This window comes from Diplotaxodon limnothrissa, linkage group LG19 (genome assembly GCF_057381915.1).
Source record: "Diplotaxodon limnothrissa isolate DT_005_m linkage group LG19, D_limnothrissa_male_GT1.1, whole genome shotgun sequence".
NCBI classification, from domain to species: domain Eukaryota; kingdom Metazoa; phylum Chordata; class Actinopteri; order Cichliformes; family Cichlidae; genus Diplotaxodon; species Diplotaxodon limnothrissa.
Genome location: NC_140614.1, coordinates 30699905 through 30717884, shown reverse-complemented (window position 1 = coordinate 30717884; position 17980 = coordinate 30699905). Strand labels below are relative to the sequence as shown.

General features: G+C 44.5%; 1 protein-coding gene across 2 annotated transcripts in view; it reads left to right on the top strand.

Annotated features, from left to right (window-relative positions):
• kif26ab (kinesin family member 26Ab) overlaps positions 1 to 17980 on the top strand; it is a 66184-nt gene that overhangs the window by 35054 nt on the left and 13150 nt on the right. For both annotated transcript variants that reach the window (XM_085379251.1, XM_085379252.1), the window contains exon 5: positions 17044 to 17227. In XM_085379251.1, coding sequence (XP_085235377.1) covers positions 17044 to 17227 — 184 coding nt within the window. The remainder of the gene's footprint in view (positions 1 to 17043; positions 17228 to 17980) is intronic.

Genomic DNA, 17980 nt, shown 5'->3' with positions numbered 1-17980 from the left:
TAAACGGATCTTGCAATTTTCCAGCCATAGACTTACTGGATGCTCCCACAGGTGTAGCGCAGGATGCATTTTTTGTAAAAGCATTTTGGTCCCTGTGTATCCAAGGCTGAAGAAGCCTGTTTTTAAAGCATTGCTTGGCTTTGGTATTGTCGTTGCCCTGGAGAAGACTTCACCCTCTCTGTGCAGGTGCATGGTTGGGGAAATATTGTCAATGACAGATTCCCTGGCAGGCCAGTGCATACATTCCCTGCCTCATCTCTCCAAAAAGTGCTGTGTTGTAATGAGCGTTTCTGAAAGGGAAGCTGGCTAAGAATGATGCATAGGACCATTGACGCTCTGCACCACAGGAGACAGAGAAAACCGGTGAAGGGGCTTGTGGAGTGTGACAGGAAGCCCATGGGGGATCAGTATGTGGCTTAGCTTTTCTTCAAGCATCCCAAATGGAGTTTGTGTTGCCAGCTTTTACAGGGTCCAAGTATATCAGTGGGACCATGAGGTCTTTCCTTTGACTAAGGGGATGTTCCAAATCCTCCACCTAATATGTAACTTCCTGTGTATCTTGCTTCCTGTCGCAGGAGCACGAGGTTTAAACAACAGTGAGGCATGACCTTCTGCTAGACAGGTTAAATTCCTGACATTGATTTATTAACGCTCATGTTTTCTTTGGACTTGAGCTAAAAGAAAAAGATAAGCATAAAGAGCTGCATCTAGCCATTCAGTGTGGACAGGAAAAAAGAGGAAGGTGGACTTGTTCTTTTCCCTGCAACAGGGCCTGGTGGAGCACACGGGGTGTAGAGAGTGCGCTCCACCACCACCTTTTATTTTATCCAAAAGATAATTTGCTGCCAAGAATGTTTTGTTTGACTTGGCTCGCAGAAATACGATAATGATAGGCCAACCTCAAACAGCATTGGGTTCTGCAGATAGAAAAAAATAGGGTGGAGGAGATCCACTGTTCTCCATTTGAAGCACACCCACTTCCTGACCTTCTGCAGCTGTTATCCCTGCAACAGGGATCATCATCAACATCATCGTGAAATCGTTGTTGCTCATTTTTTAAAAACATCATTGTTGTCTGAAACGTAAAACAGTCAAAACAAATTGAGTCATTCAACAATATTTTCCATTTGCTCTGATAGTGGAGCTGCAAAAAAAAGCAGATGAAATTAGCATCCCTCATGTTTTAGACATGATTGAAAACTCAGATCTGATTAGTATTCTTTTTTTGTTCTCCGTAGATACAATTAGTGAGATGCACGTGCAAATCCTTCGAGCCCAGGGTGTAAGACCAGAATAACCAAACAGCAGTTTTTTCTTACCCCAGTGGCGTGGAAACAGCTCCTTGGACACTTGTCTGACATTCACTAACACTATTCCATTCACAGATGAAATTTTAATTAGAATGCAATTAACCGGAGTCTAGGTGTTCTCGCTAGGCTGTTGGTGAGAGGAAAAGAAAAGCGATTAACAATGTTTAATTTTGCAGCGGAAAAATAAGTCAACCATTCAACTAGTTAAAGAAGCATTTAGTTTAAATATGTCTGGTAAAAACACTGGTTTGATAACAACACAGCATTTGCATCTCCTTAGATGAATTATTTGTGCCTGTGAATTGACTAATTGTGCCTTCAATGTTTTATTATTTTAATTTATTCTAATAGTGTCAACTTTACAACAAGTAAACTTTGATATTTTTATGGTTAGATTGTTCTAAGAGCAGCTTTGCCTCAGATTTCTAGTATATTTTGGGATTTTAAATGTTAAATTCAGTCTCTTCTCGCCACATCCCTAAGACTTATTTAAGTATTTAATGTAATTTATGGACAGATCATTTATTTGATAGACCAGATGATTATGGAAAAGAAGCTACTACTATTAATTTAAGAGACCAAATGACTCATTTGTTCACATGAATTTATTTGATTAACAGCATTACAGAGATGCCTTCCAGGCTATGTAGACAAATGCAAGTCAAAAAAAAAAATCCAAGTGTAGCTTTTATTCTCTGAATCTTCCCATTCCAAGTCCATCAGCCATTTATATTATCTTGATGCTTCTTTTTCTTCCACTTGCAGAAAATAGTAAAAGTCTTTGATCATCTAATGAATGCTTCTTTCAGGCTTATGTGAAATTCCAGCTCAAAAACAGTTCTTTTGTCCCACTTCCTGTTTCTCGTAATCTTAGGAAATAGCTTGAAACCAAAAGATGACCCCAGGGCCAGTAACGACCAGTTTGCAATTAGACTGACTTTACAGTTGCAGAGAGACAGGAAGAGTCAGGGGTCAAACTCTGACTGGATGGTGTGTGTGTGTGTGCATATCATTATGTGTGTTTGGCTACGTCAGTGTGTTACTTGGGGTAATGAATTTAGAGCCATGTGTTCAGCTGACTACCACGTTAACCACTGATTGTCTTGTGACAGAGCATATGATTAGTGTATTGACACACCGCTGTGTAATGAAACCAGGCGACGCTCACAGCAGGGGCTAGACGGTGCGGCTAACTGCTGCCTCGCACAACCTTCTCCCCATCTTTCTCTTCCATTAACATCTGCTGATTGTGGCAGTGTGTTTATTACACACCAGGCCCATGAGATGAGAGGGGATGCTTGCTCAGTTTGCAGCCAACTTTGATCAGCTGGCAAATTTTGTGTGTAGCAGTATGAGATAGTGTTATCTTACGTTGTTGGGCCCCTGTTTAAGTTTGTCCATCTACCGTCTCTTATCATACCCCAGAGATGGACAATGAAGTCACTCTTAAGATGCAAGGAGATAATGACTAGAGCAGTATAGAGGACCTCAGAGACACGACAGTCGGTGGATGCAGACTTTAGAAGTGGCACGCAGGCTGAAAGGTTGGGATTTGCAGGGGCTGGGCGGACAGCTGTTTGCTGGAATGTGAAGGAGGAAGTGGTTTCATGGTCATCCACCGGTGCCTATAGCTGCTGCCCAGGTGAGTGTTTGTGCACTAATGACTGTGATTGTGCAGAAGGGATCCTCCTGTAATTGTGGCAGCAGGGCCATTTAGCCTCGGCTCTCCTGCACACACACACAAGACTGTGCCTTTGTGTCAGGAACGCTCACTCTGCCCTTCATCCCCTGGCTGCTCTGAGTAACCATAGAAACAAGTCATTAGCTTGTGGGAATAAAATGTAACTGATTTTTCTTTCAAAAGTGAAGATTGGAAATCAGGAAGTTGAAACAGCCCTCTCTACTCCACTGGACTATAATTTAGTCAGAAGAAGAGCATCTCTTCAGTAATGAGTCCTACATGCTGCACAGTGGAAGCGCAGCAGGATGACAAGTAGCTGTTCTTGCTCTGAATAACAGATGACTTGCTGAAGGCCAGTGTCCAGTTATGTTTATTCTGGAGTTTGTGCGAGAAACTGAGCCGGCCTATTCGTTTTGCTTGTAAAAGAGACAGTGATGCAGTTGTATAGAGAGGCTCAGAGCAGACAAAGCAGCTCACTGCTGGCTTTGGTTGGCTGTGCTGTGATCGACAGCAGGGATCTCAGTGAATGACAAATAGGCAGGATAGATTATGTGAACCAGAGGGGTGCACCGAGCACAGCTGATCTGGCCCACATGGCAGGGAGGATAAAGAGTGGGGCAGTAGCAGCTCCTTATAAGTGTTGTCATTCAGACGGTGTGCTCGGGCTGATGCTCCTTTCTGACAGCACTAAGAGCAGGAGACCTGTACCTGTGGAGAAGAATATTGGATTCACTACCATGAGAGTGAAGTAAGCTATTTTGTGCACAGACATCATTGAGCGCACTTGGATATTTGATATTCGTGTGTGTTTGTGTGTGAGAGGTGCCCTGTTTTCTTTCTCTCTTCCCCTCCCCTCTCACCCCTTTCTCTCTCTTTCTCACTCTCCCCCTCTCAATTTATCTTTCTTTGTGTGGCACACGCTCTTTTCCGCTCTGTGGAATGTGCAGTTTTGTGCAGTTGGAGTTGGACTGTCTGATCCCTGGAGGTGAGAGGCTAATGGTTTTGTTGTCAAGCCAGAGCGAGATGGATTCCACCACGAGAGCAGGAGTGTGAGTGGAATGTATAGCATGTGTAACATACTGTAGAAACCTTGGCTCCATTTTGAGAAAGTAGCCACAGTGGAGCTGAAATGTTAATACTACCTCTGTCTCCGGAGTCTGACAAATGAGAATTGATTCATATCAATCTGTTGAATCTGAGCAACACATGCCCAGGGCAGCGAATGGCTCATCAGAAGTATTGAGTGGGTGGTAGCTGGGATGGTTGAGCTGCTCTCTGGTATTTGTCTTTGTTTACTGTTGGATAAAACACCAGCTGGTATTTTCCTGCCATAATCTGGCTGATGGGACTAATGGCTGCCTCTGTGCAGCGGCGGACCCAGTGGCAGCTGAGGCCACAAAAGGGCTGGGGCTCAGTAGATAAACCCAGGTGTGAACCTGTGAACCAAGGCCTGTCGGGCACCGTCAAGGCTGAGGTGTTGATGGAGATCCTGCCTGGCCTCGGAGCCTCGGGCATCTGTGTCGAGTAGATACATCTCACTACCCACATCCACCTTCTCATCCACCCGCAAAAAGCAAAATGCCGCTCCACTCTGACTCATAATCCTCCATCGTTCTCAGGTAACAGAAAATTTGTCTTTTGATATAAAGACTGACATAGAGAAAACCGTGTTCAGCCTCGGTGGATATTAGAAATGAATAGAAGTACTGATTTGCATTTGCAGATTCCCTCTCACTCTCTGGGCATCTGTGTCTTCCCTGGGATATGATAACATGGTGTGATAGTGCTGTGCCCCCTGCAGCAGCAGACTGATGTGCTGTGGTGTGGTGGGCAACACAGAGTCACTTGTGCCTGTCATTATAAATGGCAAACAGCTCCACTGAAAGAAAAGCAAAGGGTTTGTCCCTGCCTTCGTGGTAGCCTGATGCCTTTTCCCTCCCCAATATGCCAAATAAATCCCTGAGTCAGGAAGTCTGTCTGGCCCACTCACATAGCCTGCAGGGGGGCAGTTAAAGTGGGAGGGGGGTGACAAACAAAGAGCTGAAGTGCTGACTCAAGTCTGTGTGCTCACCCTGGGTCCACGTGTCCTAAGCCCTGGGGGAGAGGGGAAAGCGCTGCCATCCTCGCCTGACAGATTGATAACATACATGAATAAATGTGGAGCATAGACCTCTGTCCTGCAGGCTTCTCACTTAACACTGGGCTTCTTTTGTCACTCAGGATGATGACAGAGACAATAAATAAGGTTTAATTGTGTGCGATTGCTTCACGTGGGCAGGGTGAGGTCACGCTCCCAGCATCAATCCATTTCCGTCTCTGTTTGCCTGCCCACGTCCAGCATTCCCCATTTAACGGCATGTTTCTGATAACTGCCCACTGGGCTCCGTGATCAGCGCATTAGCGTTTAGTTATCGCGTTAGACTAAATTCTCTCACCCTCAGCCTGTTGAATGGATATTATGCATCGTGCCTGTAGGGGCTGAGGGATGCCATCTAAACCTCTTTAGTGCACCTCAGTGAAAAGTGTCATGCAAATGGAGTCTATTATCTCTGTCATTACAACCACTTTCTCTTTAACATTGTGGGTGTGAGACACTGAGTGAGAGTATGGAGGAATGAGAAAGAGTAAACTGCAATAGCTGGTGGCAGGGAATATATGTTGAGGAATTTTATGACCTATTGTGTGCAGTTGTAGAGTGACGCCCGTGGCCTCATGAGCTCCCACAAGTGCCTTTTTTTGCCTCAGAATCCAAGGAAACAAGGAAGGCTCCTAGTGGGGTTTCTCAGGCATCACAATGCTCAGCCACGCCACAGACTTCTATTCAACATGAATAACTAATATCTGCCTAAACACTGGTTGTAGGTTGACTTCCCCATGTGCTAGAGCTTTATTTTGTTGTGAAACACATAAATATTATATGCACAGCACCACCTTGCACCCGCCGTCCTTCGATAAGTCAATTGTGAGGCGCTAGCTTTCCCTGGATGTAGCTCGGATTACCACTGAGGATAAGGGCATTGTTAGGACAGGTTTCCCTCATTACCCACAGCCCTAGTAGCTGAATCATTTCATTCCGATAACACTGTCTTTTTTATTTTAATCTCCATCTATATGTAGCTTGGCTCCAGGAGGTTGAAAGGGTTCACATGGGTTGATGGTAGCTGTGGGGAATTTAAAACAAGTAACAACGGGGCTTGTAAGAAAAATTAAACATGAAAAATATTGCTGACAGTTTATTATCAGGACATTTTCAGTATTAACTTCTGGCTTCACTATAGTCTGCAGCAGTTAATGCAAAATGAGCTACATTAAAACAGGATGGATGCCTAATGGTCCTTCTAGTACATCGCCCATGTTTTATTTGCTCCACAGTCTACTTCTTAGTGGAGAATTATGAAGATTAAGAGTAATTGTAAAGGATATTGTGCCCCACCTTTTCATGTCCACTTATGTATGAGACAAGCGAGCGGCTTGGACGTGCAAAACCACCGTATCAAATTAAAAGCTGCGAGGACGGTTGATCTCCCCTGTGTTTCTGTCACTGTTTTCTACATGCACGTCGTCTTGAATGGAGAGGATTATAGCCTATAATCGGTTCACGACCCAGCGCATGAGAGCCAGCTGTGGTGTGCTAAAATCCCCTTTTCCCCATACGCTCTATGAGAACCAGCAAGTGTAGCTGTGTGTGTTTCGGTGACTCAGTTTATCAGTATGTGATACAGGATAAACTGCTTAATTTGAATAATGTGGCTGCAGTCGCTGGCATTTTGGTGGCTTTTCTCAGCCACGCGGTTTCTTTGCTTTCCCTGCTTTTATTTTCAGATTGGTCTCCACTTTTCATTTGATTTACATGGTCTTTCATGACAGTACTGCCCATTTCACCTGATTTGGACCTTTTCTGGTTTTAGTTGGGTTACCAGTTGACCAGAATATAGATGAAAGATTAGGAAACACATGTAAGACCTCCCCTCCCCCTGCTTTCTGTCTCGCCAGGCCGCCCACTGATTAATCACTCCCAAATGTTCTCATCAGCCTGTGGGCCTGTTTGTTGTGATAGCCTCTGTGTGGGAAAGTGCAAATAAATAATAGCTAGGTGTCTTACTCTGGCAGCAAATGATTAATGAAGTGGAGAAGTGATCCAGAAGTACTTTTTCCCCCGTTGCCCGTCCCTCCCAAAGTTATCACGCTCTCACGTTAGTTTCCCCTCTGACAGCATTAAGCTACAGGGGCATAATATTTGATTGAGGAATTGTCTCGTAATTGTCTGATAACAGGCCTCATTTGTTGCTTGTCTATCAAATATCCTGCTTCTAAAAAAGCACCGAAGCGATTTCCGAGACAGGAAACGTCACTCAGTCAGTGATAACTTCATGTGTGTTCCAAAAGTTGTGTTTGTGTGCCCTGAGTGCAACAGCCTACCTGATGTTTTGAAGGCAAGACGTGGGTGGGATGACGGGTGAATCGCAGTTCAACATGTGAAAATGTGGAGTTATTCCAGATTCTCTGCAGCCTGGGAGAGGAGCATAGCAAAATACCTGGAGCGCTGTCTGAGGAGCAGAGAGAAAATGCTCTGGAAGAGATGAAAGCAGCTGTTAATCTTTGTCAGCAGTGCCAGAGGTGGGGAGACTGCAGTCAGTGGAGCAGGGATGAACATGTCTTCATTATCATCTGTCACCCATCAGCTGAAAAGTGAATGTTCTTCCAAAGACTTTTACTTTTGCTGCATGAACCAGTTTTGACACATTAGCGGAGCATTTTACTGACGCTGCATTTTTGGAAACCTCTTGTAAACAATTTAGAGTCAATTGTTAGAGATTTTTGTTGGATGACCTTTGAATTTCAATGCAGTTATTTCCAGTTATTTCCACAAAGGAGTTTAATTGGCTCATTTATCCAAATGACTAACAAACATGTCCTGCAGAGCTAAAGCCTGTGCTTTCTTCACCTCGTCATGGCCCAGTGTTCAAGCTAGTTAAAGCCATATTTGCAAGACTTGATCCTCAATGTTACAAGGAACAATAAAGTGAAAGTAAATGCAACAATACCCTACCATTTTCCTTCCTTTGCTCATCTTAAGCCTTCCTTAAGACCCTAGCTTGGCAACAGAGTTTTGCGGCCTTTCACTCCGGGGTTGAGGTGAATTAGTGGGTGTGTGACTGTGCAGGGTGCAGACAAACACAAAAACCCTGTGTGTTTGTCTGCCAAAAATATTCCCACCTCTCTTTAACCTTATTGGCAATGGCACAGAGCGCCTTCTCTGTACCGCAGTGGGATAGTGAGGCTCTACTGGCATGAGCCAGTTCTTCTTGATCTGACATCCAAAAGCACAGGAGCCAAATCAGACAAATCATAGTTTCTTCTTTTTCTCAACAAAATCAGAGTAAAAAGAAGTTCTTTTTACGTCTGCGCTGATACAAGCCACTTCTTAAATTTGTGTTGTTTACCCTCATGTACTGAATCACCAAACCAGGTTTTCTTGAATATTGATGAGTTTTTTCACTTTCTGGGCCAACTGTTCCATTTATTTTTGGCCGACTGGGAATTCCCATCTTTGGGAATAAAGTAATTCCAAGATGGCTGTGGCATACCCCCACCAATCATTTTTTCCCCTGTTTCTTTCTCAGGCAGAAAATGATTTACCTCCTCATGGACAGCGCTTCACTGGCACAGAGCCAGGCCCACTGATCGAAGAGAGGACTTGGCTCTACAGCCTGCTGCTCCCTCCTTCGCTCTCCGTCTTTCTTCCTTCCTTACGCTTCCTCTGCAGCTTTCTCTTACTTACTATCCCCCCAATTCATTTTTTAACGCCTTCCTCACCTCTACAGTGCTTTTCCCTCCATTTACCACTCAGAATCCCTTTCTTCCCCCGTGTTCCAAATGATCCCCTGTTATTCAAGCAATTCTCCAGAGGATACCCTAATCCCTTGTTTTCCAGCTCAGTCCACAGACCGGTTGAAAAGAGTTCTAAGGAGATTGCAACAAAACAGGTTTACAACCTCCGGGAAGAATTTGGGATTTTATTTACGGAAAGCTGCACTTCTTTTTCTTCTTCTGACAGGAAACCTCCCTGAATCCACATTATGATACAAATGCGACAAGTCAATTGCAAAAAGGCGACATCAGTTTTTGTGCGGAATCCTTTCTTTTCTGTGATGACGCATTGTATCCACAGATGTTACATGAATGCTTTTGGCCTTACTTAATTGGCTGCAGATTGGTGCAGTGAAGATGCTCAGCCTTGGGCCGTCAGCAGTCAGCGCACAAATAATGATCCATCTGATATTCTGTGTCCAAGGCCAGACGCTAAGCAGGAACAAAAGGCTTGTTGAACACCTTGTTGGAACAAAGAGCTTTCCTGAAAAGCGTCGGTCCGATAGGTTTGGAGTGTGCCGTGCAGGGTATCACTCAGCTAACTGGACATTGCATTCATTGCTGTCTGGTTTTGCTGGGATTCGTTTATCTATTTCTGAGGATTTATAGAAAGTCTATAAATCTTAGCCTGGAGGTGTTTGGCCACTTCCAGCAAACTGCTGCTGTGTAAGCCAATACAGCACAGAGGAGCTCTACCTTCAGTATACTATTAAAACAGCCAAGCAGGAGAAAGCAGCCTCGCAGTCAGTTGAAAGCTTCAGAGCTTTGGATTGATAAGATTTAACTGACAGCCCGATAAGCCTGATAGTTCTCTCTTCCATTTTAATGTACCTGGGGCTGCCAAAGGAGTGAGGAAACACATTTTTCAAAACTACTGGAAAGATCTTGGTTTGGAAAGATGCTCATCTGAATCTGAATCTGAACGATAAGATAACCATGCTGAACAGAGGAGAATGTCTGTTCCCGTAGCTCCAGGTGGGAGCTTTTTTTCCTTTTTTTAGCAGCGTCTGTAAAATAAAATAGCATATTTTTGTGCTACAGTTACATTTTTTTAAAACCATATTCGGCATTAATTTCAGTGTCCATGCTGCTGTAGCCTCAGGCAGTTGTTTTGAGTGATTTAGGATAAGAGGGAGGAAGTGAGAAAAACTAAATGAATGTTTATACCAGAGGTCTTTTAATTGCAGGGAGACTTTAGAAAGAAAACGGGCTCATTATCAGACTAAACGTCTGTGCCACACAGGAGGCTCTGTCATCTATTCAACAGCCAGCTCTAAAGCGTTCTCCCCATATGTTCAGTGCTGCGTCTCAGGTAACCCAACTATGTCTCTGTGGGGCAGCTGTGACTCAGGGAGTGGAGCAGGTTATCCACTAAACAGAGGCTTGTGCTTCATTTATTGGCTTTTCCGCCCGCGACCTTTGGTGTGTCTTTGCACAAGATACTGATTCCCCAAAATGGTCCCTTAGTTACATATTTATGTAAAGCACAAGTGCTATATGTATGAATGATGCTTGTAATGCTTTAAGTATTCAGCAAGGCTAGAGGTATATAAATAAAGTCCATAGACCATTTCTCTGGTTAGTTTAAGAACCTACCTTATATGACCACCCGAGCTTTTAGTGTTAGGTTAATGCGTATGTTTATACTCCACATCTGAAAGATGGTGACACTTACAGCTTCACAGGGCAGTCAAAGGGTCTTTTCTAATCCTCTGAAATACAGCTACAACGGATGAACTCTCAGGAAGCTTTTATGGCATGGAAGCATTTGTCTCATTTAATGATCGGCATCCTGACCTTGTTAGTAAATCTTGTCTGGGTGGGCATTCTCGCTGCCAGCGCTGGTTGGCAGAGGATGACATCACCTCCTCTCGTCTGCACACCGTATGAATGTGTGTGTATGCATGTGTGTGTGTTCACAGGCTGATGTCATGGTCACTTAATCACTGCCAAAGTTTAACGAAGGCTGGGTCAGGCTGTGGGTGACCTGGGACCGCGAGGCCAGTGCAGAGATGCAGATTTGCGTTAATCCTACCTAAAATTTGGCAAAGAGAAAACCACACAGCGATGTCTGCCTGCACACAAAACTTCGGTCTGGTGCTCTTGCTTTAACAGAACTAAGTCTGTATTTCTCCTACAGACAGTAGATTTATGTTATACCCCCACACCTTTGGGGCAGAGAGCTGTTTGATCATGTCAAGGGCAGCCCATCAATAAGACAGCCTGTACTGGTTTTAGCTCTGGGGAGGTTTCCTAATGATTATCTTTTGACTCAAAAACACAGTACCTGCTCTGATATAGATCAACAGACATCCAGCCCAGTCAGTCATGACCATCTGCTGATTTGGCATTTATGGTGAGGGCAAAATACTCAGTATATACAACAGCAACATGGCTATACCGGCTTCAACTAAAGAGAAAGTCTCACAAATGCCGTCACTGGTATGGGGTAAATTCTCAGTGTCTCTAGCAACCAGTGAGCGAGTGAACTCATTATGCCGTAGTCATTATCACTGCATGGTGTTGAAGCTGGCTGTAGCCCCAGTACTCCCATCTCCCATTCGTGAAGAGCTATGCCAGCCTGCTAATCAGCAGCAGTGGGAGACTCGCTGTGGGTGGGGTGGCGCGGGTAAAGCAGTCTCATATCAGACTGAGTGATCTGATCCGCGCATGAATGGCCAGAGCAGCCTTATCTTGTCTGCAGAGGGGGAAAAAAGGAGATTCACAGAAAGGAAGTGTCAAGGATAGTAAATGCGGCCAACATGGTAATTAACCACAGAAAAGAGGTACCTAAAGAGCTGTATAGCTGGCGTGGAGAACAGAGACAAATTTGTACAAACAAGCTAATAGGCGCACCAACTAATGTCTCTCTGGGTCAGAGGAATTTCTCTTGTTAATTTGACAAAGCAAAGAAAAAAGGCTGGGAACATTATTGACAGGCTACAGTGAAGCTTTGAATCTAGTCAGAAAATACAGCCTAACCATTCTTTCTCTGTCGTGCCACCATTGACCACCTCCGCTCCTCCCTCGCTCTCACTCCCTCCTTAGGTAAAGGATGAAATCTACATGTCCTTTCTCGAACAAAGGCACCGGGAGACCTTTTCATTTAAAGGGTTCTTGATTTTACATCTGTCTTGCTTCAGCTCATTTATATATATTACTCTGATTATCTGTCCCTAAGGTCTGTTCATAAGAAGACAGTGATGGAGCTGAAAGACTATCAGGATAGTTCCAACTGTGGCTGTCCCCTATTTTTATGTCAGTTTGATGTATAACAGTGAAAAGCACACTGGTGGTAGCAGCAGTAGGGATGAGAATAATTACCGGTTGCACTGTCAGAGTGACCAATGCCGACATTAGTATTGTCTTTTACTCATCATCTGTTGCCAATCATTGCTCAAAGGGATTCGATGGTGGTGAAGCATGTAGAACTCTGTTAGGAGACAGTCCTAGCACTTTAAAATAAGCCCACCTCAGAAAAGCAAACACTGCAGAAAAGCAAAGGTAACCATGCTATGGAAGGGCAGAAAGGAAAGAAGGAAAAGGTTATGTGATATATCAAACAGCTTTATTACTGTACGAAAAATGTAGGTGGTGTTGGTTTTATTGTTTGCCTTCAAATTTAATCCAGCAGAGTTCATATAAGGGGCACTGTGTCAGAAGGAGAGGAGCCGATAGAGCTTTGTGCTGCATGTACTTTCATCTGGCAAGTCTCACACCCACTCTGTTTGCCGATATGTTGTAGTAGGCACTCTGCAGCCAAAGTAGCAGCCTTTCAAACAAGACTGGCTGGTTGGGGGGGCTGAGAGGGCTTACTGGTAAATTGGCAGCCCAGGGAATACAGGGTACTCTCACCCCAGCGCTCACCCACTCACATGCTTTCATTCCCCTTTTTACCCTTGACCATTGACTGACTGCATTCTCTCTTAGTGGCCAGCATAAATCTGCCTTTCTAAGAAGTCATTTGTTCATTGTCTGTCCTCTTTTTTTGTTTTGTTTTTTTTTTAATCTCCCTCAGCTTTCCAGTTTAGTCAGAGCATCATTCATTGAAGAAATCCATTTTTCTCCTCTTAAGTACATCCTTCCTTATCCTGTCTCGCTCCTTATGATTAATACCGCTCTCATTCTTCCGGCTAATTACATCTGTTAGCAACGACAAAAAATAAATAAAATAATACAAATATGTAGTGTACACATGCTACCCCAAAAACACAGGAACACACATGTACTCTCGGGCTCATGGATGCATACACTGTAGGCATACTAACCAAATCTGTTTGAAGTGTGGGACCCTAAAAGAAGAGAGGGCTCCTGCATGCATTAACTATTCATGTGACGTGTGGTGGGGTGCATGCATGTGTGTTTGTGCAGAAGGCTGAATGAGACAGTGAGTGTGTGTGTGCGTGTGGGTAGAGAAAGAGAGAGAGAGAAAGAGAGCACTCGCAAATTGTGCCGCAAGCAGCCAGCAATCGAGCGCTGACACCTCGTCTGGCAGTCGGAGGGAAAAGGGGCTGGGCTGAGGAAAGAAAGGGAGAGAGAGAGGGAGAGGTGGGAGGCAGGGAGAGAGGAGGGAATGTATGTGTGTGTGTGGATGTGTGTGTGTGAGAGAGAGAGCCAGGGAAAGAGAAATAGAGAGAGACACGGCAGGACAGCTGCCAGAATTTCTCCGATTGCAGGAGAAGGACTAAGAGGTGGAACAGGAGCAGGAATTCTTCTCATTCTCAGCTACTCAAGGAAATCTTGCAGCCCAGCCAGGAGCGCTGATTATTTTCCCTGCCTTCTGCCTGTAAGCAGTAGAGCGTCTGGGAAGGACCGAGGCATAAGGATCTGTAACCACTCACAGCAGACAAGTACGGTGGATTAACTGGATGAGGGGAAAAAAGCAGCCTATGGGATGACTGAAGAATTGGATGCGAAGAAAAAGTAAAACTGAGTCGGAGGACAAGCCAAGTTTCTGCGGTTTCTGAACTGCGTCTGAACTTTTGCAGGTGAAGGAGACACGCAAGGAGTTAGAGATGCTTTCGTAGTGCATGAACACAGGAGGTGCACATCCTCATCCTAACCTCGTCCTCACCTTCTCTTAAGAAACTCTCTGGATTACACCTTCACTGCGCACCTACTGGTTTTCCTGAAGGGCACTCATCCTGCCTGCCCACCTCCACCCAGCCCCACCTGCCGCTTGTTCCATTCAGTTACTATGACGCCCACGCCTCCCACTCGTCGCTCTCCCTCTGCCCCCCGAGCTTCTCACAAGCCTCTGTGAAATTAAGTGGAACGTTGATGATCGTAGCGAAAAGGACCTCTGTGCCTTGAGTAGCAAGCAACCCCACCTCGCTGTGTAATTGCTGAGTGTGCCGGCGTAGCAAATGTGCAAATAATGGAGAAAAGTTACAACACGGACAAGGACAGCAAAGTCGAACTCTATCAGTTGCCTGTTTTTTGACTATGAGCATAAACTAGATAATGGATTGGAAAGAGCTGTAAGTATCTCACAATGTGTGCATGTCGGGGGGGGAAGCTTTGGCTCACTTTTCTAACATTCAACAGAATTCATAAAGCATGAGTGTATGTTCAAGTGTTTTCGGGCTTCACTTCCTCATACATATAGAGTCTCCTTTGAGCATTTTAGAGAAAGTTGTGAAGGAAAACAGCTTCATTAGCATTGAGATTGAGTGAACAGGTGGACAAGCTGTTGTGGGCAAAGAAATCTGAGCCTCTCTTCACTGCCTCTCTCTCTTTTTTTCCAATGACTGATCATATAGTTGTGTAAGGAGAGAAGAGAGAAATGAGAGGACGTGGGAGGGAGAGGTGGGGAGAGACAAGCAGTTTACCTGTGTACGTGTGACTGTGTTGAAAAAAACAAAGCCCTAGCATAATCATCCCTCACCTTCCATTCATGAACATGTGCACTGATTGTCATTGTGTTGCATGAATTAAAGCTCAAGGTTACAATCGCAGCTTTGGGCTGTGAACGCTACTCGCTGGTCAAAACAATTATAAATGAAGTGGAGTGGCTTTTTTTCTATGCTACTCTGTGGGTGCTGCTTGATTTCTGTCTAAACTCAAAGAGAAGAGAGAATGAGGTGAGGGGTGAGAGAGGGAGAGAGGCAGAGAGAGACAGAGGGACAGGGTAGATTTATCTTGAATGAATGTGCTGCGGATGCCTCTCATAAATGCACGTACACACTCGCAGACTCGCGCCGCCACGTGTACTCTGCTATAGTTTCCCCTTTCTTTCTCTCCATCTCGCATTCATCTATTCCATCTCACTCCGTGTCACACGATCCGTCTCGCATGCTATCACACATAGGCAGCTCCCCGGGGAGCGGCTTCTCCTGTAGTCTTCTTGGATGCAATAATTATTCCATCAGCAAGCAGTGTGTTCGCTGATTGTGCTCTTGGGCTGTCACTGCAGGGGGTGTACAGTGGAGAGGGGAGGGGGTGGAGAAGAGGAAGCGGGGTGGGTTGTCACTCCAGGATACAAGGAGATAGGGACGAGAGGTGGGTTCTGTTTTTGGCAGCAGCCCACCTAGTCCTGTCCAGAGGAGCCCAGAACACAGCTAATGAGCTCAGGCTGGCCTTTTAGAAAAATGCTACTCACCAGGACATGGATCTGTTCCTTTTTGTACTCCAGATTTCCTCTTTTCTCCTTTTCATGTTCTCTATGTATTCTACCTCTCCTCAAAAACCTTGCTCTGCAGATTTTTCACATTCTATTCTCAACTTCAGGTCTTAATTCTCCGCGCCACACTTCCCTTCATGTTGACAACCGCCCCTTTGTCTTCCCCGTACTTCTCTGAAATCTGACTGCTTAAATGAAACCCATTTGAGTGCATTTGAATTACCTTTGGGTATTACTTTCCTTACTGACCTTGAATTACTGCCTGAGGTGTGTGTTAACTGATCTAGGGCAAAGCAAAAACTCGAACCACCTGGACCGGGGTCCCTGCAGGCCAGGCAGAGATATTGGTGTTGCCTATAAAGTTGAAGAAGTTTGCACAAAAAAGAATGACTCCTTCTGATTGTTCTATGGAGATCTTCTTGACTTTGAAAAGAGACCAGAATGACAGCGGAATTTAAACTGTGAAAAAGGTCAATTCACTTACAGAACTGGGTTCTGTTTGGTATCAGCAGAACTGTCATGTGACTATCTAGATATCACTAAACTAACATCTGATTATCGAGGTTGTTTACAACTTCCAAAATACATACATGTTGTAGGTTTGTCTCAATAGAATAGAATAGAATAGAAAACTTTATTTGTCAATTTCTTCAAATGTTCTTGCCATACAAAGGAATTGAAATTACGTTTCACACTGTCCCATGCGCAGACATTGACAACAATAAAGTGCAGATGCACAACAAAAACAACCCTAACAATAAGGTAATAATACTAAATACTAAAACAATATGGGTCTTTTCTAATGCTTTTCTAGCTAACAATTACACATCAGGAGAACCTCAGTGCTCAGTATCTTGCCCAAGGATACTTTGGGATGCAGCCAGCAATTGAACCACAACTTCTTATTAGTAGATCATCTGCTCCATCTTCTGAGTCACAGCCACCCAAATGATGCTGTCATCATTGCTTAGCTGCAATGATTAGCAGAGAAGGACACAAGTATGCGGTAGAGGGAAGTGTTTCAACAGTCCTCAGCTGTCACATCCACGACAGTTTTTTTGCTGTGTTTGATCAAAATACGTGCATGTATTTCCTGTGGCTTTACAGTCTGCGTCTGGTCCCTTTGAGCAGAGAACCTGGTGACCATTTGTCTTAGAGAGCTGTTCTGCATAAAAACATAAAGGTGTAAGAGAATTCCACTTTTAGTTTAAGTCGAGAGCTGAAACATTATCCTTCTTGTTATGGGAGTATGAGTTGGGAGTTGAGGGAAAAGCATTTTTAGAGTGGAGAAGGGTTGGGAGTGGTGGCATAGTGTAACTCACCTCCTGACTTTGTTTACTTTGGCAGACTAAGAGCAGATTGTTGACCTTTATGTTAAAGTGTTAGCGTGTGGTTTTTGTCAAGGTAGACATTTAAAATCAATAACCTCTTGGTAGGGTACCTCCTCAAGAAAACATTACCTGAGAGAGAAAGAAAAAGGATTTGCTTAACTTTACAGCTTGGTAGTTTTCTAAGTATAGCTTTACTTTCAAGGCTTTTTTTCCCCTTCCCACCTCCAGGGCAGCTCAGAAGCTGAATCTTTCCTCCAAGCGGAAGAAAAACCTGCCTTCCCTGCTTAACCCGCAAGAACCCTCCATCTACCCGACCAACTTCAGCGGTATCCTGCAGGTCTCGCCACCCCCTGCCCCACCATGTCTGCTCCGTGCTGTTTCCAAAGTGAAGGAAAATCCAGGGATGGGAAAGGTGAGAAAAGACACACACAGAGGCACCAGAGACAGAATGCTTTTAATGCACAACAGCTATACAACACGTGCTCTCATAAGCCACCATTCCCTTCCTCCCTTGCCCTGCAGAACTGCGTGCGCCAACATTTATGGATACACACAAACCCCTATTTGGAGGGTTGAATGCAGAGTGGCGACAGACTGGTCTGCAGGCAGCGTGCTGTCTGGTCCAGTCCATGCAGATGCAGCCAGATAAGCCTGCTGGAATGTCATGAATTCACTCAGTTTGTGTGACCAGCATTCCTCTCTGTGAACACAGAAAAGACAGTAAAAACTATAATTCACCAATCTGTGGTCACGTTAGCATCAAGACTCCTAATTCCATTTTAGGTGCAGTGTGCAGTGTTGAAAGTCAGGCTGCCAGCGATAGAGCAGTCATTAAACAAAGCTGTATAAACACATCTCTCTTCCTTTGTGGTTTATTGGGTATTGTTTGTCTGAGCTGGCGTCCTGTATTTATAAAGCAGAAGAAGTCCCCTAACAAGATTAGATCCCACCTGGACAGGAAGTGCTCGCTTCTGTTGCCAGGTATCCAGACGGTTGAAATTTTGCCACATATTGTAAATCTCCCATTGACACGGGGACTTCATAAAAAACCTGTGCTATTAACAAGCCTACTCAAGCTCACACCTGATGTATATGATCCATCTGTGCCGTTTAAGCAGCTGGTTTTCAACGGGAGATCAGGATTTATGACATTTTATGATATTGT